The sequence below is a fragment of the Pelophylax lessonae genome (genome assembly GCF_965119305.1).
Source record: "Pelophylax lessonae genome assembly, chromosome: 3".
Lineage (NCBI taxonomy): Eukaryota > Metazoa > Chordata > Amphibia > Anura > Ranidae > Pelophylax > Pelophylax lessonae.
The window spans coordinates 291,472,632-291,495,545 of record NC_138770.1 but is presented as its reverse complement, the minus strand read 5'-3'; the positions used below and the strand labels follow the sequence as shown (position 1 = coordinate 291,495,545).

The 22,914-nt window shown below is 41.8% G+C and overlaps 1 protein-coding gene across 2 annotated transcripts in view; it reads right to left on the bottom strand.

Annotated features, from left to right (window-relative positions):
• The window catches only part of LOC309551106 (putative cation-transporting ATPase 13A4), a 159,501-nt gene that overhangs the window by 13,089 nt on the left and 123,498 nt on the right, over positions 1-22,914 (bottom strand). For both annotated transcript variants that reach the window (XM_082251552.1, XM_082251553.1), the window contains 3 exons: positions 12,532-12,702; positions 8,619-8,791; positions 925-1,013 (listed from right to left, as the gene is read on the bottom strand). In XM_082251552.1, the coding sequence (XP_082107678.1) occupies positions 925-1,013; positions 8,619-8,791; positions 12,532-12,702 (433 nt within the window). The remainder of the gene's footprint in view (positions 1-924; positions 1,014-8,618; positions 8,792-12,531; positions 12,703-22,914) is intronic.

Here is a 22,914-nt window from a genome sequence, read left to right as displayed (position 1 = left end):
GCTCACCAGCCAAAGACCCCACAGCACATGTGCTCCTGGCTTTTATACTACACCCCAGAATGCACCAAAACAATCAGTCTGTGCCAATCACTGGGGCTGTATCAAAGCCTGTGCACCCATTGGTCAGATTTTCTCCACTGTCCAATATGCCTATTGGACCAGTGTGAAACACTTCCTAGACCAGATGAATCACACATTGAGCACTATGAGTAGACCTAACTCACAGATCCTGCTCTCTGGTAGGCAGAAAGCAATATAGATTTGCCTGCTGCTCTTTTGATAGGCAGACAGAGCCAAAAACTATACTGTCTCACTGGCACCTACCAAGGAGGGTGCTTCACATTAGTATGATCTTCCTAACACAGTTTCTGGCTCAGTGCCCACCTACTAAGTTTTTCTACTCTTTCTCCTACAAAATAGATGCTCCCTCCAGAATTTTATACAGAAAGGGTGGGCAGGTAAGTGGGCAGGCCTGGGAAGTCAAACACAGCAGTCTTGCCATCAGAGTTCCTGAGAGCCACAAAGACATTTTAGTAAATTGTATTCTCCATTATCTACATAATTGGAATATTGGTTTTGATTGTGTTTTTTTCTTGGCACTCTACTAGTTAAAATTGCTTGTTGAAATATCTAATTCTTTATCATATACCTCAAAGTGTTATGCATAACAGGAATATCACTCTTACTGCAGTGACCTTCATAATGTATCATAATGCAAACTCCAAAAGGTGAGAGCAGCCTCCTTGGAATATTTCCAGCAGGCTGGCAAACATTAAAAACTCAGCTACAGGGATCTGCCAATTCAGTTTGTCCAGATATATGAAAGACTAAAAAGTGCAGTCAAATACATCTCATTATGTGCCTATAAATAAACCTCAGATGTTTCTTGTGGTGTGGTTATGTCTGTTTGTATGGCAGACTTACCTCCATAATACGGTACACTGATTCAATATTAGCAAAGTAGACAAATAAATATGCTGCCAGTTGTGCAATAAGTAATATAGTAAAGATATCTGCAAACAAAACAGGAAAACAAATTTATCTCTAGAAATTAGAATGTTATTATTAGTAATAGAAAAAACAGTACAAAAACATACAGTTAAAAAAAATAATGAGAACTACATTCCCAATTTGATTTAAAATATAATCATTAATATTTTATTATGGTTATCATCATCATGGGAATAACGTGCTTTGCCTTTCTCTTTATGAATTTTTGTTCTGTTTCAGAGTAAAAATCTCTGATTAAGCCCCTTTTTGCTGTTGAAACTCCATTCCCAAGTACATACATGCTAAGCACTGTGTACATTGTCGAGTGCAGTTGTATATTAACTATTCATAAAAATAACAATAATAAAATAAATTACAAAAAAATGTGTTGCACTGTCACTTTAAAAGGTCATAATGCCAAATATCATATATGTCATTCAATGGTAAACAGGCAAAACAGTGCTAAAAAAAGGACCAATGAAATTTATGAAAAACTCCACTTTCATGGAATCCAAAAAAACCCCACCAGATATTAAAACCCCTTTAGCTGGCCATAGATAGATCAAATATTGGCCAGTTCAGCAGAGACCGATCGAGATACGATCCATCTATGGGCATGCTGATTATACTGAAGTAGATCCATCGATCGACCAGCCTGTTGGATTTTTTTCATGTGATCACTGCTGGTGCCAGTGCTTCTTGTGTTCTGCCTTCAGGGAAGGCTCCCTGACCGTGATAATAGGGAATCAAGCAATTTCATTTACCCATGTTTAAAGGAAAGAAAATTGCATAATCTATGGGCTGCTTTAGTTATAGGAGGTCTGATGTGCTTCACCAAACAATGGAGTAATATATGTGAAAAAGTTGTGCCACTTAGCATCCATGTGCAATGACGCTAGATCATATGCTCCTCCCAACATATTTAATCAAAATTTATGTCATCAGGGGCAAGGAACACACAATCTGTGTTGGGGCCTGAACCTGAACCTCTGCTGTGTCTGACAGTAACTCTTCTCACAGAGCCACCTAAGATGCTGTACAGGTAATCTGCCTGATTGCTTAGACAACCTTGTCTTGTTTTTGTGAGCCTTGAACTCTGCTCCTCTCGTAAACATCCTAATTTAAACCATGTCTCTGCAATTCCTGTTTGCCAGATTATTGTGCTCTCTCCAGCCAAAATCTTGCTCTTGTCACTCCTGCTCTGGCCTATATCTTGGCTACCGCTTGTTACTGACCTAATAATGTAAATTCTGATGACACGTGTTGGGTGAAGCATACAATCTGATGTTATTGCACATGGATGCTGGGTGGCATGGCTTTTTCATATATGTTTGTTCGATTGCCTTGCTTGTGAGTATTCATTCTTTTACTAAATCTGAGTTGTTTACAGTATAATGCTACGTAGGATCCTTTTCTCTTTTGCTATGACTATTGCATAATCTGATGTTGTGGAGGTTACTGGCAGAGGAGAGGAACCTACCGCTGTTTTCCATTTGTTTTAATTCATTGTTTGGGAAAGCACATCAGACCATGAATGTGGACTTTTTTCACTATTGTTTTTATTATTGATAAATGCATTCTAAGAAATTTGTAAGGGTCACTTTTTTTGCACTGCTTGTATGTTTACTATTGCATGACCTGTATAAAATGTATCTTGATGACCATTTAAAGTGATAGAGCAATGCTTTTTTTTTACATTTATTATTGTTTGGTATTGGTTTATGGATATTTGTGTATGTGGCTGTCTGTTTTCAATAGTTTTGTATTTAATTTGATTTGTATTTTCACATATTTCTCATGAGTTTAAGTAATTACAGCTACTTACATTTTCATTTGAATAATAAATCCAAGAGTCAGGCGCTGAGTGGATTGTATCAAAAATTTGTGATTAATAGGACGGTACATTACATTGCCAGTTAGTGTGGGGAAACACAGCAGTGAATATTCGAAGCAAAAACACCAGAAACAGCAGCACTCAAGACCTCTTTGTACTCTAATATTTGTCCAATACTCAACTGCAAGGCATACATAAAATATGCTATGGCATCATACCAGGAACTTCCAGCTAGTCCTCAGAATGTTTTTTATTGAAGACCACAATAAATCAGGTATGTATAAAACAAACATGAAATTCATCAAAAGCTATAAAAATGATGTAGTTTGCAAGCTAGTTCCAATTACCAGTCGTGGAAACTGCGTTTGGGGGTGTTTGCACCAGCACAGCGCATGAGAATTGACATCAGTGGGGAGATCAGGAGATGCCAAGAGGAAGCCACGAAAGAGAGGGGTTGAAAGCAAGCTATTCAGGTTGCCCCGATTGTGCTTTCCATGCGCATGCACTTTGTCAAGTCACATGACATATGGCAACCGAAGATTTTTATAGTAAATATTAGGAGAGCATGAGAAGCAAGGGGCAGAAATTGGCTATTAGGGGAATCCCTAATGACACATCACTATTTATCTTTCACCATAACCCTCACTTAAACAACATAATATCAATAAAAAAATGATGCACAATGGCGCAAAACTCATGAGAGGTAGTGCCTCAGATCCACTTGGTACAAAACTAGTGTAAAAACTAATATTAAATAATTACTATTAACTAATAATAACATTATATAAATATATGTGATAATGTAAATATATATGAAAAAAATAATAAGGATTGTAATAATAAAAACAAAAATCGAAATAAATAAAGTAAATTCGTTTTAAACAAAGTTTTTTTATGGAGACTATATTGATGACATTTTGCTCATCTGGTATGGTGGCCTAGACATGTTCTCCTTCTTTGTTGCCCTCTGTAATGCCCATTGTAATACCAATACTCTGGGCCTACGTTTTACTCATGTCATCGACCCAGACAGATCGGTCTTCCTGGACCTAGAGTTATCTCATGACAAGAGTATCATTATTAATAGCAACCATACTAAACCAACAGGGGATAACTCTTATCTTCATTACTCCAGTTGCCACTACCTGGCTTGGAGAAATAACATCCATCCTTCCTGAGTAGGCAGTTTCACAGATTAAAAAGAAACTGTTCAAAAACAGATGACTGTATCAAGCAGGGTGAGCTACTGTCAAATAAATTTAAAGAAAAAGGTTACACAGATCCCCTTATAAGGGAAGCTTTTGAGAGACATTATTACAGGGTATAATGATACATATACAGTCATTTAGAAAATCATCTGTAAGCAGTGAAACATCCTTCAGTTGGACCCAATATTGGTCCCAATTCTGCCTCCACGCCTGCAAATTACCTTTAGATGAGCACGTATCCTTAAAAATATAATTACTCAAGTAAGTTACAATTCCAACAGATGCGCAGACATTCGATCCTTCTTCGACCACAGGATGGGCATCTTCCAGTACAAAAAGAGGGGATGCCTCACGTGTTAAATTATTTGACATGGGTGTTCTAATATCATGGATAGTAAGGGGAATGTTTTTTTACATAAAGCAGTTTATCACCTGCTCTGAGTTTGTGATTTATGTACTATGCTTTCCATGTAATTTGCTATATGTAGGTCATACCAAATGCGCAAACATATTGGGGAACATCGCAGAATCATTCCTGAGGGATATTACAAGCACAGCATCTGCTGTTACTTCCTTAAGGCCCACAACAAGAAAATTGGAGGCCTTGAGGTAATAGCCATTGAATGTATCCGTGATGGTTAGTTTACAGCCAACAAAAGGTACTCCCTCCTATACAGAAGGGAGACCTATTGAATCTATAAAATAGTCAACAAATTACCTCCATGAGGGCCTTGAGATAACATTATTTGACCCATATTTGGTGACTTTGCAGTTATTTCCTTATTACTTAAAATTTTCTGTTTTTACCCCCTTTCTTTTTCCTTCTTTTTTATTTTTTTGCTTTTTGATATAGTCATGGCTTTTTTTCTCAGAGAATAGGTGCAGGAACTCCTCCCTTCTGAGTCATCCTTCCTATCTGCCTCCTACCCACCTCTGAGCACCATCTCTTGGTTCCAACCCCTACCCACCACCCCTTTTAGAGAATAAAGAACCAAGAATAATTTTGTGCTACAAAGTAATTTGTATGGAATTTGATAGACCCCACCTAAACTGCAAAAGACCCACTCCAGCAAAAATGCCCCCCTAGCAACAATAGGTCCCCACTCAACAATAGATCCCCCAACAACAATGGACCCTCAGCAACAAAGTACCACCGCAGCAACAATATAACCCCAGCAGCAACAACAGATCTCCCAGCAGCCAGCATCAATCAACCCCCCAGCAGCCATCAGTAACTTACCTCTCCCTCAACGGTAGAACCCTCCCAGAAAAAAATGACCCCCCCAGCAACATAAGACACCCTGCAAGCAACAATAGACCCCCACACAAAAATAGATCCCTACCAGTGAAGATCTTAGCAGGCAGCATCACTATTCCCTCTAGCACACCCCAGCACTCCTTGCCATAAAATACATTCAGTACTGGAGGTGCCGTTTTGTGTTTTTTTCTTTTCATTTCTTCTTGTTTACTTACAGTATATTTATTTATTTAGATTTTAGTTGTTATCATTACGATCATTATTCTTCATATAGAGTTCCTTTATATGCTACAATGTGTTTATTATTTTTTTCATTCCACCTACTATTCACATATGTTTATATATAATTTGTATATTCGTTTTTTTATACTAGTTTTTTATCAAGTGGATCTGACACATTACCTGCACCACTGATGTCACTTCCGGTGTGCCATGCTGGTGCAAAACTCTGACAGTCTTTCCAGCTAGGCTTGCACATAGCCATGTGTGCCCCGGAGTCTAATGATACAGGATGCAGTCGATCTTCTACCACAGCTGCCACAACTGGTAATTGGAACTAGTTTGCATTCTACATAACTTTACTTGAGCACTGTTGTTTCTGGTGTTTTTTACATTTTAATTTAAATGTTTAAGCCCTCACTGTAAGCTAAGCATAGTTTATTTCACATTCAGTTCCACAGAGCCTTGTATCTATATGTAAAAAAAAAAACTTTAAATTCGCATGCATGCAAAATGAGATGTTATATGGTTAAATTCCAGTCTTGTCTAGCCTTTTGGGCCCAAAGGTCATTGAAAACTGAATTTCTACATCAAATTTAGTGTTATCAGTATGCATTAGCAATGGAGTTCATGTTTGTGCCCATTCAGGATACGTGTACTAAATAGGGTGTACCTCTGGCTGCTGAAATAAGTAGTATACAATATCCAGTCATATGGATCACAGGTGTTTTTGGTTGCTAGAAAACAAGTGGTTGCCTAATTCCTAGCAGCTAAGGACATTGTGGGAACCAGCTGCCAAAGTCCTAGCAACCAGTTAATTGGTTGCTATGCACCGTAACCACCAATTAAAGCTTTAGAAAACACACGGAGTCCCCCCCCAGACTTTATAACTGACCCTTATCCTGGAAAAGGGTTGTAGCGTGGATTTTACTGGGACAATGCAAAAAAAAAAAAAAAAAAAACAAGCCTGCTGGCACAACATCCTATCCCAAAGTTGATGAATCCAAGGGCCTCTTCCCCACAATCCTTGTCCAGTGTTTGTGGGGGTTTGCAGATAGGGACTTATCAGAATTTGGAAGCCCCTTAAAAGTGAGTGTAAATCTATGCCAATTACAATTAAATGGGTTGGGGTACCCCAGCTAAATGCCATTAACCATTTATGGGCATGACCATATTTTGTCAGTGATGGCACTGGTGCTCCTGGGTGATGGCATTAACCAAATATGATCATGTCCATATTTGGTCAGTGATGTTACTCACCCCTTTGTTTACAATTAGTTCCAGATAAAGAGCTTTATATTTACAGTGAGCAGTCTATCAGGAAGGGATGTTTTGGCAGTCAGATTTTTTTATTTTTTATTTGCCTGGTCAACAGACATCATTACTTGAGATTGACATGGATCTTCATTACTGGACAATATAGTGGATGTTGGATTTACATTATCAAACTTCATTGTTTAATAAGGGGCTTTGTCACTGATGGTATTTTCAAAAAAGGCTTTTTTGAAAGATGTCATTGTGTTTTTTTTCTATTTGACTTTTTTGTGATTGAGTAATCTGCGCCATCCCTTACTCAATCACATTGGGCGGCAGCAGGTTTCCGGGGCCTCCTTTTTATAAAGGAGATTCCTGATTCTGATAAGCTCCCATACCCCATCCCAACCTAGACCCCCACAACCATTGGGTCAGGGATAAATATTTGTAGAGGGAACACCACACAGTATTTTTTGTTGCGGGGTTCCCCTTTACAGTCAGATACAAATGTACAAAATAATTAAATACTGCACTGCTCAAATATAATTTCCATGTTTTCCCATTTATAGGTGCTGGCTATGTAAGCAGTCTGTTATCTGCTGAACAGGATAAGGATCTAGTATGAATAAGCTTTCAACTGACTGACCATGTTAGAGGATGGATGTATAACAGAGGCTTTGATCCCATTGTGGGGCTTCCTTTCTTTTTGTAACTGCCTGGAAGTCCAGCAGATAACTGCTTACAGAACCAGCACCTGTAAATTTGAGTGCATTGACATTATATCTCTAGTGGACCACTAGCCTATTTGGTGCACTCTATTGATCTGCTGTGCCCAAAATGAAATGTAGATTATTGTTCCCACAACAAAGGCTTTCTACTGAATTTTGTTAAAATTATAAATTGTGTGTGGAGACCAGATAAAGTAACACCAAGCCAATTCATAACTCATTGAACACTGTTCTACAACTGCAGAACACATGCACCCTGTCAGGATCGAGGACTTGTGTTTGGGCAGAGATATTGATTGGCTAGGTCAGTTTTCCCAGAAAATACAATTCAATACAAGTCCCTCTGCTGAGGCTGTGTTCATTGCTTAGCAACTAGAGAGAAACTGGGACTGGTAATGGGTTAGTATTCACAGGATTTTTAGCAGCTATGGTAATGAGGGGTAGTAAAATAGGTTAGACTTTAAGTGTTACTAAACCCCGAACCCTGCATTCACTATATCTGGTCTCCCATGGTACACAGAACATGAAAATGCAAATATTTTTGCAAATATAGACTGCTAAATACCTTTTCTAAACAGCAGTATATAGCAGCCGTGTGATGTTTTTCAGTGTCTGGTTAAAGCCTGCAGGAGGGATTTTCAATCTGACTGTCCTATGGGGCTGCAGGACCCTTGACCCTCTGTCTGGACAGTGCTGATCACATGCACCCTCCCAAAAAAAAAAAAACTCTAGCAATACACACCAAACTGAGCATGTGCAAAGAGACCTCAAAGGCTCTGTCTTATCAGGGGATGGATTGGGGATAATGAAAGAAGGAGAGGATCAGAGAAGACAGGATCAAACAGACTTTTGCACAATGTGCAGGATTAACCCCTTAGGTCCCACAGTGAGTATAACAAGCATGTTTAAGGCATATTCAGACTGATTTTACTGTTGTGGGTTTAGTAACACTTTAACAAGTTTTTAGGTCCACTTTACATTTTGTTCAGATAGATTGTTTTTAACACTGGGCAACTCTGTTGAAAAACGAGGTTCAGATATATAGACATGTTTAAGAACTTATAGAAGCTTTTCCCTTTTTCATGGTACTCAGGAGAAATTAAGTCAAGAGAAAAAATAGTACTTACAGTTTGTATATATTGGCTTTCTGAAAGGCCTTCCTTTACAGAACACAAATTCCACAATAATAAGATTGATTCCACTTATGAACCACAATGTAGTTGTATTAAAATTTCGATTCACTAGAAGTTCTTCACTTATTGTGATATTATTAGCACTGTGATTTAAGGGAAGACATCCACTGCAATAGAGAAATGAAAGTACAAATTAAAACTTTGTTCAGCCCTACGGTTCCTGAATACAACATAACTTTAGCTTTCAACAAACAGTTCGCTAGTTGCACCTTATGAGCGATGATATGTACTAACTTATGATTTTTTTTGGAGTCTTCAGTTACTTTATTGCACAATTGCACTTTACTTGAACACATATTGTTTACATCACTATACAGCCATAATATTTGCATTTTTATCTTTCACAATAAATACAGTAGCACAACATCACCACTGTATATATAAATTATATATATATATAAAATATATATATAAAATAAATATATATAAAATATAAATATATAAATTACAACAAAACAGCCTTAGATTGCATTTGAAACATTTCATTAAACATGGACTTGTTTTAAAAAGATGACAAGAACACTCCTAATATTTTTTGTTAAACCTAAGCTGTGCCTCAAAATATAAATCACATGAAGTGAATACTGTAGTGTGATCTTGAAGATGTACTGCCCTGCAAGATTTACTGGTAGATTTATTTATTATGTAATTACTGTATAACCAAAACTTTTTTGTTTAAATAGAATGTAAAAGGGTTAGAACTGTTGTCATTTTTTTTTTTTTTATTTATTGCGGTTTGTTTCCGCTGGAAATGCTTATCATTTGACATACAACAGCTTACCTAACATTGATGAATAGATGTTTTCAGGATGTATACATTAATAGTTGCAAGATTACCAAATAAACCTTCTAATGTCATAATCAGTAGAAGAGATAATAACTGGGTTCAGTTCGAGCAATTTTAGAGAAACGTCAAAGACGTTTGGATGCTGAACCCAAACCCTATTGAATGGGAGCCAAATCTGTCAAATTCAAAATGCAAAATGTTGGGGCTAATAGGCAAGGGGTGTAAAAAAATAGTACTGAGATGGATACTGCCCTGGTAAGCATGTACCAATGCAAGGAAAAAAAAAAAAAAAAAACAACTCAGCAAGGAACAGTGGTTTTCTAAATCCTTATCTCAAGACATTAAAAATGCCCAATTCCTTTAACTTTGCCAGCAAATGACATGTCATTGACAGCTTGCTTAAAAAAATACTAAATAATAAAAAAAACCTTTGAAGACCTTTGGTTTTTTTTTTCAGAAACTGGCAATGAATGTCATTTACAGGCAATTTAAACGGTATCATTTTATTTCTTTGGAAAAGTCAATTTTGCTTAAGTATATCATACAGCAAGAAAAATAAATTGCATAGGCCACACTTTCCCATCTGAACACGCAACTGATCCTGATGGTACTCATTGGCAAATGACAGTTTCCCAAGTTGTCATTAGCTATATAATGAAAGGGGCAGGTATGGATGCAACATCATTGACCAAATACAGCCATGGCCATATTTAGTTAACGTCATTGCCCAAAAATGGCCAGTGGCCATATTTGAGAGAAGTGGCAGGGATTCCCAGTGACTCCAGTAATTCCTAGGGATGAAACAGGTGCAAGCAGGGGACTAAATGGGCAAAAGTTCCAGGATTTGTCTGAATGCCCAAACAGCCAAAATATGGTCCAAATCAAAGTTTGGACCAAACCATCGGCTCATCCCTAATAGTAACCAAACCCACAACTCTGAAACTTAGAGTGGAATCAAGGTTTAATATGACTTTAAATAGTACCATTACGTAGCTATGGAGCCACTGTGTGTGCTTTAGTATACTGTATTATAATTAGCTACATACATTGTGCAGTGCTGTGTTCCTCAGCAGTATGGGTGACTTCTCATCTGCTGCTAGAACTAAATAAAGTCAGGACAGATGCTTCTCCTCCATCGGCTTCTTCTGATTGGCTGAGGTGTAAATTGCAATGTCATCCGCCCACCTCTCCCCTTTGACAAATCAGAAGAAACCTTGTATTCTCTGCTACAAATTCAAAGATTTTCCTGAATGGCAGAGAAACATTCAGTCCATTTCTATTTAGTTCTAGCAGCAGATGGGAAGTAGCCTGTACTGCTGCAGAACACTGCAGCAGATTCACATGTGATCTAAATGCAGTGCGATTTCAGCCCATTCATTTGCATGAGTTGTGCATGCACTACTTCATAAAAATGTACAGGAACTAGATTGCATGGCACTACCGTACAATCTGATCCAGTGCAGGCAAACACATTGAGTTTGTGACCTGCTTTTGGGGTATCATCAAGGTATTAAGTACCGTATTTTCCGGCGTATAAGACGACCCCCCTAATTTTCATCTACCGGTAATACTTATACTTAGGTTACCTTGGAGATATTATACTCGGCGTATAAGACGACCCCCCATTTTTGGGGGATTTTTTTGAGGTTCAAAAGTAGTCTTATACGCCAGAAAATACAGTAATTAAGTTGACACACGCTGCAGATTGCAACTACAGTGCATTTTTATTGCAGTGCTAGAAACGCACATGGAACGCAGGTTTCCTTCACAGCGTTCTTTTGTGAAGAGGCCTTTAGTCATAGGAATCTCAGGAAGGTCCCACCAAAACCAGGGTGGGAAGTCACATTGTGGAGGGTGTGGGGGTGGAAGGAGGATGGTGGGGACAAACATCCTTGCACCGGCCCTGCTTGCCAGCACACCATGGATTATCTATTATCAGCTGAAAGATTTATTGAAGAAGGATCACATCACAAAAGATGGAATGCAACATTTCTTGCTGGTGCTTCCAAGTCTTCCTCTACAGAATTTTTTTTTTATCTGCCTGCAGCCCTAGAGAAGGTTGGGTCACTGGTCAGGGTGACTATCTCTGACTCTGAGATGGTTTTTGAGGAATCACAGTCTTCAGCCATTACCCCAGACGTACAAGAGATAATTTCAGTTATTCTTGATGTGGTACATACTGCTCTATACATCTGGAGATCTGCCTTCTTCCTCAGTCTTGGGTGTTTTAGAGCCTTTACAGCTGAAAAAAACTGTACCATTAAAGTCGTCGTAAAGCCTTAAGGTTTTTCATCTTAATGCATTCTATTCTTCTGTACTGCAGCCTCCCCCCCAGACCCCCCTTTTTCTTACCTTAGCCCGTTCTGATCCTGCAATGTGCACGAGCGCAGCAGCTCCAGCCGCTGTCGATCCCCTCATTGGACAAATTGGCTCCCGCAGCTGTCAGTCCAAAGCTGTGAGATAGGAGCGGGGGGCGGAGTCGAGTCTCGCTGTCTGTGTCAATGGTCGCAACCTGTTGTTTTTTTTTTTAATAACAAACATGTTATACCTACCTGCTTTGTGCAGTGGATTTGCACAGAGCAGTCTGAATCCTCTTCTTCTTTGGCCCCCCACCGGTGCTCCAGGCTTCTTCCCCCCCCCCCCCCCAGAGCAAGCAGCTTGTCCATTTACACACAGAGCTTCGGCTCAGCCAATGGCTGCCTTAGCCAATGAGGAGTGAGAGTCCCTGGAGAGCCGAGGCTATTGTGCACATCGCTGGAGGGCTTGGGTAAGTATTAGGGTTTGGCTGCTGCACAGAGAAAGTATGCATGAAGGTAAAATACCTTGAGTCTTTAGAACCACTTTAATGAATTTTGGATGTCTGGGGCCTGGTGATTCAAACTCACAGCCTTTCGTTTGCAAGCCCGACAGAAACTGATATGAACTGAAGTGTGTGTGTGTGTGTGTGTGTGTGTGTGTGTGTGTGTGTATATCTTTGTGGTATACACTGCACTTCAACCCAATTTAATATATTTAATAAAAATTATTTATCCTAAAAATTATGTTCTAAGACTGAATTACCTGAAGACATCATGCTCATCATACCACGGCTGCTGTTGAACCATTGTGAAAGCAACTGTCTGCACAACCAAGGTGAATATGAAATGAAGAATCATTGACAGTAAGAGAGGTGGTGACATTAGCTGTCCAGATGGTCTGTATGGAGCCAGTTTTGGTGCTGGACCAGTTAAACTCACTTTAAAAAAAATACCCATATGTTAATAGTGTCACAAAGTCTTAAGCAAAATAATATGAAATGTGCCCATTAAAGAATGACAGGACATTTGAAATCAAAGAATGTACATACTTTTTACACTATGCAATGCTTTGTGTGCAGGTAATTTGAAGCTATACAGTATGTAAGTGGGTTATTTTGCTGCATGTCTATAAACTAAGCCATTAAGCTTGTTCATAACTAAAACATAATTTTTGTCATGCTGAGGAGATCTTGCAGCCAGAGTGCTCAAGAGATGGAAAGAGTAAGCTAGTGGTTTAGGTCACCAAAATCTACTAAAACCGAACTACTAAGTTACATTGGTCAAAGCATTCAGTGGTCAGTGGGGGGCCCCATGAGAGGTTTCTGTCATTAGTTGATGCAGTGGCTCTAGGAGAGGATGGAGGACTCATGCTAGCCGGGATGAGAGGGATGGTGGAGCCATGCAAATGAGGGCAGCTGTTCCACAGCCCAAATCTCCACTGTGGGGAACAGTAAGTCATTGCCAAATGAGCCAGAGGTGGCAGAATGAATGGAGCAGCAGCCTGCCTTGTGTGCAGGTTGGGATTTCTAGCAGTTTAAGGAGCGTGCTTCATTCTTTAAAAGGCTCAGTGTGACAGTGACTGCTCATACACTAGGTGCTATAACCTATATATAACACTGATCTCTATACACTGAGGGATATTAACTATATACAGTATAACACTGATATCTGTGTCACTCAGTGTACAAATACCAGTGTTATTTATAGGGAATAGTGTAAAGATATTAGTAATATACGCATTCCACACTCCTGCACATACTACACACCGCCATACTCTCCGCTCTCCTCTCCTGCACATAACACCCACCATCATACACTCTGCACTCCTCTCCTGCACATACTACCCACCACTAGGGTTGAGCGAACACCTAGATGTCCGTGTTCGACGGGTTCGGCCGAACTTTAAAAAAAAGTCCGGGTCCGTGTCCCGGACTTTTACCGAACTTTTCCCGGACACCGAGCCCCATTGAAGTCAATGGGGACCCGAACTTTAAGGCACTAAAATGGCTCTAAAACACCAAAGGAAAGGGCTAGAGTGCTGCAAATGGCAGCAAAACGTAATTAAGAGCATGGCAAGTGCTCTGCAAACAAATGTGGATAGGGAAATAACTTAAAACAACAAAAAAAAAACAGAAAAATAAAACAATGTTCTTCTTCATCTCTGAAGGACGAGGCCCATATGGAGTAGGAGGGAGGTTGAGGTGGTGGTGGATGTGGCGGTGACATAGGCGTGCGCACAGGGTGTGCTGGGTGTGCCTGGGCACACCCTAATCACCTAGGGCACATAGCATTGCCAGTGAGGAGATGGGAAAGATCTCCCTGGGACCTGCTCTGCTCTATTTCTCCTTGCCTACAGGTACATGGCCCCGATACATTACTCTCCCTGCTGGCAAACACATGCATGTGTATTTCAACTTTGGGGTGCACACCTTAATGCAATAGGCTGCGCACACCTATGGGCGGTGTAGGTGGAAGCGGCGGTGGAGGAGGACCAGGGCCGGATTAACAGCATCATGGGCTTGGTGCTGAGGATTTTGAAGGGCCTTAAGGGCCGTGCCTTGCCATGCACCCAGAGGAGGAAGGGTGCAGCCATGCATGCCTAATTCAACATGGGATGCTGTCTCTGAAGCCCATAAACACATCCATGCATCGCCAACTGTCCCTCCTTGTCCGGCCTTCACGCTGTGTGGGGAGGTTCTGAGGGTGCTGCCTGGGGAAGCGAGCATAGAAGCCAGACTTCTGTGTTTACAAGTGACAGAAGAGCGGTAACAGTGAATATGGCCAACCCGGGGCCTATATAAAAGGTAGGGGCCTGGAGCTGCAGCTCCAATAGCCCCTACATTAATCTGGCCCTGAGGAGGAGGACGAGGTAGCCAACACTGCTTCTTTTCAAAAATTTTAAATGAGGGTACACCCCAAAAGAGTGAGAAAGAGCAAAAATGGAACAATGGGTGGGTAAGGTCGGTATCCATTGCTATTCTGCATAAGGTACGGAAAAGTCCCGTGGGATCCATGCCTGGTTCATTTTAATGAACGTGAGCTTGTCCACATTGTCTCTGGACAGGCGGCTGCGCTTGTCTGTTATAACGCCCCCAGCCGTGCTAAATACCCGTTCAGATAATACACTGGCTGCAGGGCACGCCAGCACCTCCAAGGCGTAAAGGGCAAGCTCAAGCCATGTGCCCAATTTGGAGACCCAGAAGTTGAAGGGGGCAGACCCGTCATTCACTACATGTAGGCGTGTGCACACATACTGCTCCACCATGTTGGTAAAATGCTGCCTCCTGCTAAGACGTTCCATCTGAGCTGCTGGTGCTGCTGTTTGTTGTGGCGTGCTGACAAAGCTTTTCCACATTTCGGCCATGCTAACCCTGCCTTCTGAGGTGCTGGCGGTGCCCTGGTTGCGTTGGCGACCTCCTCCTCCTCTGCCTTGTGCTTCCACTGTGGCCCCGCTGTCAGATGGGAATGCCAGCAGCATGGCGTCTACCAGCGTGCGCTTGTACTCGCGCATCTTGCGATCGCGCTCCAGTGAGTGAATTAAGGACGGTACGTTGTCCTTGTAACGGGGATCCAGCAGCGTGGCCACCCAGTAATCAGCACAAGTTAGAATGTGGGCAACTCGGCGGTCGTTGTGGAGACACTGCAGCATGTAATCGCTCATGTGTGCCAGGCTGCCCAGAGGCAACGAAAGGCTGTCCTCTGTGGGAGGTGTATCGTCCGTGTCCTCTGTATCCCCCCAGCCACGCACCAGTGATGGCCATGAGCTGGCCTGGGTGCCACCCTGCTGTGAACATGGTTCCATCTCCTCCTCCAGCTCCTCCTCCTCCTCATCCTCCTCATCCTCCAGAACTGTGCCCCTGCTGGACAATTGCGTCCCTGGCGTTTGCGTGTGCAGGAACCCACCCTCGGAGCCCCTTGCGAATGACTGCCCTGAAAGCCTTGGAAATGTTACCTCTTCATCCTCCTCCTCCTCCTCATCCTGTGCCACATCCTCTTCCATCATCGCCCGAATTGTTTTTTCAAGGAGGCATAGAAGTGGGATAGTTAAGCTGAGAACGGCGTCATTGCCACTGGCCATGTTGGTGGAGTACTCAAAACAGCGCAACAAGGCACACAGGTCTCGCATGGAGGCCCAGTTAAATTAAATAGCGGAATAGAAAATATGATCCAAAAAAAGTGTATGTATATCACACGTACACAACCACACTGGGCCCCAATTACTATTGTTTGTACCCCTAAAAGGCTAGATGAGGAGTAGGGGGAGTATGGAACAGGCAGCACCCTCAAACCTTCAGAAGTATGAGATGAACCCCAACAACTTGGAAAGGTGGATCTCTCTCACACGTACCGACACAGACTATCCCGCAATTCAATTGATCCTCAAAGGTTTTTATTGAATAGCGGAATAGGAAATATGATCAAAAAAAGTGTATGTATCTCGCACGTACACAACCACACTAGGCCCCAATTACTATTGTTTGTACCCCTAAAAGGCTAGATGAGGAGTAGGGGGGGTATGGAACAGGCAGCACCCTCAAACCTTCAGAAGTATGAGATGAACCCCAACAACTTGGAAAGGTGGATCTCTCTCACACGTACCGACACAGACTATCCCCCAATTTAACTGATCCCCAAAGGTTTTTGATTAAATAGCGGAATAGAAAATATGATCCAAAAAAAGTGTATGTATATCACACGTACACAACCACACTAGGCCCCAATTACTATTGTTTGTACCCCTAAAAGGCTAGATGAGGAGTAGGGGGGGTATGGAACAGGCAGCACCCTCAAACCTTCAGAAGTATGAGATGAACCCCAACAACTTGGAAAGGTGGATCTCTCTCACACGTACCGACACAGACTATCCCCCAATTTAACTGATCCCCAAAGGTTTTTGATTAAATAGCGGAATAGAAAATATGATCCCAAAAAAGTGTATGTATATCACACGTACACAACCACACTGGGCCCCAATTACTATTGTTTGTACCCCTAAAAGGCTAGATGAGGAGTAGGGGGAGTATGGAACAGGCAGCACCCTCAAACCTTCAGAAGTATGAGATGAACCCCAACAACTTGGAAAGGTGGATCTCTCTCACACGTACCAACACAGACTATCCCCCAATTTAACTGATCCCCAAAGGTTTTTGATTAAATAGCGGAATAGAAAATATGATCCAAAAAAAGTGTATGTATATCACACGTACACAACCACACTAGGCCCCAATTACTATTGTTTGTACCCCTAAAAGGCTAGATGAGGAGTAGGGGGAGTATGGAACAGGCAGCACCCTCAAACCTTCAGAAGTATGAGATGAACCCCAACAACTTGGAAAGGTGGATCTCTCTCACACGTACCGACACAGACTATCCCGCAATTCAATTGATCCTCAAAGGTTTTTATTGAATAGCGGAATAGGAAATATGATCAAAAAAAGTGTATGTATCTCGCACGTACACAACCACACTAGGCCCCAATTACTATTGTTTGTACCCCTAAAAGGCTAGATGAGGAGTAGGGGGGGTATGGAACAGGCAGCACCCTCAAACCTTCAGAAGTATGAGATGAACCCCAACAACTTGGAAAGGTGGATCTCTCTCACACGTACCGACACAGACTATCCCCCAATTTAACTGATCCCCAAAGGTTTTTGATTAAATAGCGGAATAGAAAATATGATCCCAAAAAAGTGTATGTATATCACACGTACACAACCACACTGGGCCCCAATTACTATTGTTTGTACCCCTAAAAGGCTAGATGAGGAGTAGGGGGAGTATGGAACAGGCAGCACCCTCAAACCTTCAGAAGTATGAGATGAACCCCAACAACTTGGAAAGGTGGATCTCTCTCACACGTACCAACACAGACTATCCCCCAATTTAACTGATCCCCAAAGGTTTTTGATTAAATAGCGGAATAGAAAATATGATCCAAAAAAAGTGTATGTATATCACACGTACACAACCACACTAGGCCCCAATTACTATTGTTTGTACCCCTAAAAGGCTAGATGAGGAGTAGGGGGAGTATGGAACAGGCAGCACCCTCAAACCTTCAGAAGTATGAGATGAACCCCAACAACTTGGAAAGGTGGATCTCTCTCACACGTACCAACACAAACTATCCCCCAATTTAACTGATCCCCAAAGGTTTTTGATTAAATAGCGGAATAGAAAATATGATCCCAAAAAAGTGTATGTATATCACACGTACACAACCACACTAGGCCCCAATTACTATTGTTTGTACCCCTAAAAGGCTAGGAGTAGGGGGAGTATGGAACAGGCAGCACCCTCAAACCTTCAGAAGTATGAGATGAACCCCAACAACTTGGAAAGGTGGATCTCTCTCACACGTACCAACACAGACTATCCCCCAATTTAACTGATCCCCAAAGGTTTTTGATTAAATAGCGGAATAGAAAATATGATCCCAAAAAAGTGTATGTATATCACACGTACACAACCACACTAGGCCCCAATTACTATTGTTTGTACCCCTAAAAGGCTAGGAGTAGGGGGAGTATGGAACAGGCAGCACCCTCAAACCTTCAGAAGTATGAGATGAACCCCAACAACTTGGAAAGGTGGATCTCTCTCACACGTACCAACACAGACTATCCCCCAATTTAACTGATCCCCAAAGGTTTTTGATTAAATAGCGGAATAGAAAATATGATCCCAAAAAAGTGTATGTATATCACACGTACACAACCACACTAGGCCCCAATTACTATTGTTTGTACCCCTAAAAGGCTAGGAGTAGGGGGAGTATGGAACAGGCAGCACCCTCAAACCTTCAGAAGTATGAGATGAACCCCAACAACTTGGAAAGGTGGATCTCTCTCACACGTACCAACACAGACTATCCCCCAATTTAACTGATCCCCAAAGGTTTTTGATTAAATAGCGGAATAGAAAATATGATCCCAAAAAAGTGTATGTATATCACACGTACACAACCACACTAGGCCCCAATTACTATTGTTTGTACCCCTAAAAGGCTAGGAGTAGGGGGAGTATGGAACAGGCAGCACCCTCAAACCTTCAGAAGTATGAGATGAACCCCAACAACTTGGAAAGGTGGATCTCTCTCACACGTACCAACACAGACTATCCCCCAATTTAACTGATCCCCAAAGGTTTTTGATTAAATAGCGGAATAGAAAATATGATCCCAAAAAAGTGTATGTATATCACACGTACACAACCACACTAGGCCCCAATTACTATTGTTTGTACCCCTAAAAGGCTAGGAGTAGGGGGAGTATGGAACAGGCAGCACCCTCAAACCTTCAGAAGTATGAGATGAACCCCAACAACTTGGAAAGGTGGATCTCTCTCACACGTACCAACACAGACTATCCCCCAATTTAACTGATCCCCAAAGGTTTTTGATTAAATAGCGGAATAGAAAATATGATCCCAAAAAAGTGTATGTATATCACACGTACACAACCACACTAGGCCCCAATTACTATTGTTTGTACCCCTAAAAGGCTAGGAGTAGGGGGAGTATGGAACAGGCAGCACCCTCAAACCTTCAGAAGTATGAGATGAACCCCAACAACTTGGAAAGGTGGATCTCTCTCACACGTACCAACACAGACTATCCCCCAATTTAACTGATCCCCAAAGGTTTTTGATTAAATAGCGGAATAGAAAATATGATCCAAAAAAAGTGTATGTATATCACACGTACACAACCACACTAGGCCCCAATTACTATTGTTTGTACCCCTAAAAGGCTAGGAGTAGGGGGAGTATGGAACAGGCAGCACCCTCAAACCTTCAGAAGTATGAGATGAACCCCAACAACTTGGAAAGGTGGATCTCTCTCACACGTACCAACACAGACTATCCCCCAATTTAACTGATCCCCAAAGGTTTTTGATTAAATAGCGGAATAGAAAATATGATCCCAAAAAAGTGTATGTATATCACACGTACACAACCACACTAGGCCCCAATTACTATTGTTTGTACCCCTAAAAGGCTAGGAGTAGGGGGAGTATGGAACAGGCAGCACCCTCAAACCTTCAGAAGTATGAGATGAACCCCAACAACTTGGAAAGGTGGATCTCTCTCACACGTACCAACACAGACTATCCCCCAATTTAACTGATCCCCAAAGGTTTTTGATTAAATAGCGGAATAGAAAATATGATCCCAAAAAAGTGTATGTATATCACACGTACACAACCACACTAGGCCCCAATTACTATTGTTTGTACCCCTAAAAGGCTAGGAGTAGGGGGAGTATGGAACAGGCAGCACCCTCAAACCTTCAGAAGTATGAGATGAACCCCAACAACTTGGAAAGGTGGATCTCTCTCACACGTACCAACACAGACTATCCCCCAATTTAACTGATCCCCAAAGGTTTTTGATTAAATAGCGGAATAGAAAATATGATCCCAAAAAAGTGTATGTATATCACACGTACACAACCACACTAGGCCCCAATTACTATTGTTTGTACCCCTAAAAGGCTAGGAGTAGGGGGAGTATGGAACAGGCAGCACCCTCAAACCTTCAGAAGTATGAGATGAACCCCAACAACTTGGAAAGGTGGATCTCTCTCACACGTACCAACACAGACTATCCCCCAATTTAACTGATCCCCAAAGGTTTTTGATTAAATAGCGGAATAGAAAATATGATCCCAAAAAAGTGTATGTATATCACACGTACACAACCACACTAGGCCCCAATTACTATTGTTTGTACCCCTAAAAGGCTAGATGAGGAGTAGGGGGAGTATGGAACAGGCAGCACCCTCAAACCTTCAGAAGTATGAGATTGTGTTCACTGTACCCCACAAAGATTGAGTTCACTGCACCCCACAATGATTGTGTTCACTGCACCCCACAAAGATTGTGTTCACTGCACCTCACAAAGATTGTGTTCACTGTACCCCCCAAAGATTGTGTTCACTGCACCCCACAAAGATTCTGTTCACTGTACCCCACAAAGATTGTGTTCACTGCACCCCAAAAAGATTGTGTTCACTGCACCCCAAAAAGGATGTTGTTCACTGCACCCCAAAAAGGATGTTGTTCACTCCACCCCAAAAAGATTGTGTTCACTGCACCCCACAAAGATTGTGTTCACTGCACCCCAAAAAGATTGTGTTCACTGCACCCCAAAAATGATTTTGTTCACTGCACCCCAAAAAGGATTTTGTTCACTGCACCCCAAAAAGGATGTTGTTCACTCCACCCCAAAAAGATTGTGTTCACTGCACCCCAAAAAGATTGTGTTCACTGCACCCCACAAAGGATTTTGTTCACTGCACCCCAAAAAGATTGTGTTCACTGCACCCCAAAAAGGATGTTGTTCACTGCACCCCAAAAAGGATTTTGTTCACTGCACCCCAAAAAGATTGTGTTCACTGCACCCCACAAAGGATTTTGTTCACTGCACCCCACAAAGATTGTGTTCACTGCACACCAAAAAGGATTGTGTTCACTGCACCCCAAAAAGATTTTGTTCACTGCACCCCAAAAAGATTGTGTTCACTGCAGCCCAAAAAGATTGTGTTCACTGCAGCCCAAAAAGATTGTGTTCACTGCAGCCCAAAAAGATTGTGTTCACTGCAGCCCAAAAAGATTGTGTTCACTGCAGCTCACACACAGAAAAATGGATGTGGATCACTGACACCTGCCTATCTCCAATCCCACACCACACAGCAATATCGATTGTAGTTTGTAGAACACAGTTTCCCTAAAATTCAGCAGACTCTGTCCCTAACAGGATTGAGAAGAGATTGTAGATCAGGATTGAGTGCAGATTCACCCCACCCCCCACACAGCAATATCGATTGTAGTTTGTAGAAGACACTGACCCTATAATTCAGCAGACTCTATCCCTAAAATGCCTACAACTCGCCCTGCCTAAACACTCCGACCTGTCCCTCAATTCTATCCGGACACAAATGGTTTTTTCCTGCCTATCTTTCCCTAATCAGCAGCCAGCACGTTGATGTGTGCTCTGTCCCTGAATCTAAGCAGCATAATGACGCCGCTGCGGCTGCCTCGAACTTATAAAGACTTGGTCACATGCTTCAGACGGCCAATCACAGCTACTGAGACATTTGCAGGCATGGCTGGGATGGCTTAAGGCACACCAGTTAAACGATTGTTGATTGGCTGTTGAAAGCCCGCCATGAAAAGAGCGCCAAAGCATGCAAAACCCGGAAATAAAACGACCGAACACGGATTTTTACCCGAACATACAGTAAAGTGTCCGTGTCCGTGTTCGGGTACAAAAAATCCAATTATTCGGTACGAACACGAATAATACAGTCCGTGTTCGCTCAACACTACCCACCACCATACACTCCGCACTCCTCTCCTGCACATACTACCCACCACCATACACTCCGCACTCCTCTCCTGCACATACTACCCACCACCATACACTCCGCACTCCTCGTCTGCACATACTACCCACCACCATACACTCTGCACTCCTCTCCTGCACATACTACCCACCACCATACACTCCGCACTCCTCGTCTGCACATACTACCCACTGCTGTATACTCTGCACTTTCTTAATTCCCTATTTAACATTACCAAATTCTGCAATCATGTAAGTAACCTCAGACTCTATTTAATCAGACCCCCTTCAAGACACACCCACTACTTAAGCGCAATTAAAACCACCCCCACTGTTCGCCACGGTGCACATTTTTTTTTCTCTAAAAAACTAAGGCCCGCTTTTGATATTGCACATGGGCCTACTGATTTCATGATAAGCCCCTGCTTCCAAGACTCGTGTTCCCATCTCCCAAATCGAGCAAGCAACTGTGGCTGGCTACATGTGCAGAAAAAGAACATGGAATTAAGCTGATGACATTTAGCTTAGTATACTTTTTTAGACTTGATTTTGATGACCTTCAATGTTTAGTGTCCTTGGAACTACGTAGGCAATAAGCAGAGATCTGGCCCTAAATATTCTAATACTATGAGTTAAACTCCATACTATGACATTGTAATGATACTAGATTAACGACTATATTTATATTGGGGTATAGAGATCAAACTGCACTCCAACCAATCCTTGAACTTATAGAGTAACTGCCTAACAGAGAAACAAAACTAGCAGCTAGCTGACTAAAGTGGAACTTTACCCATAA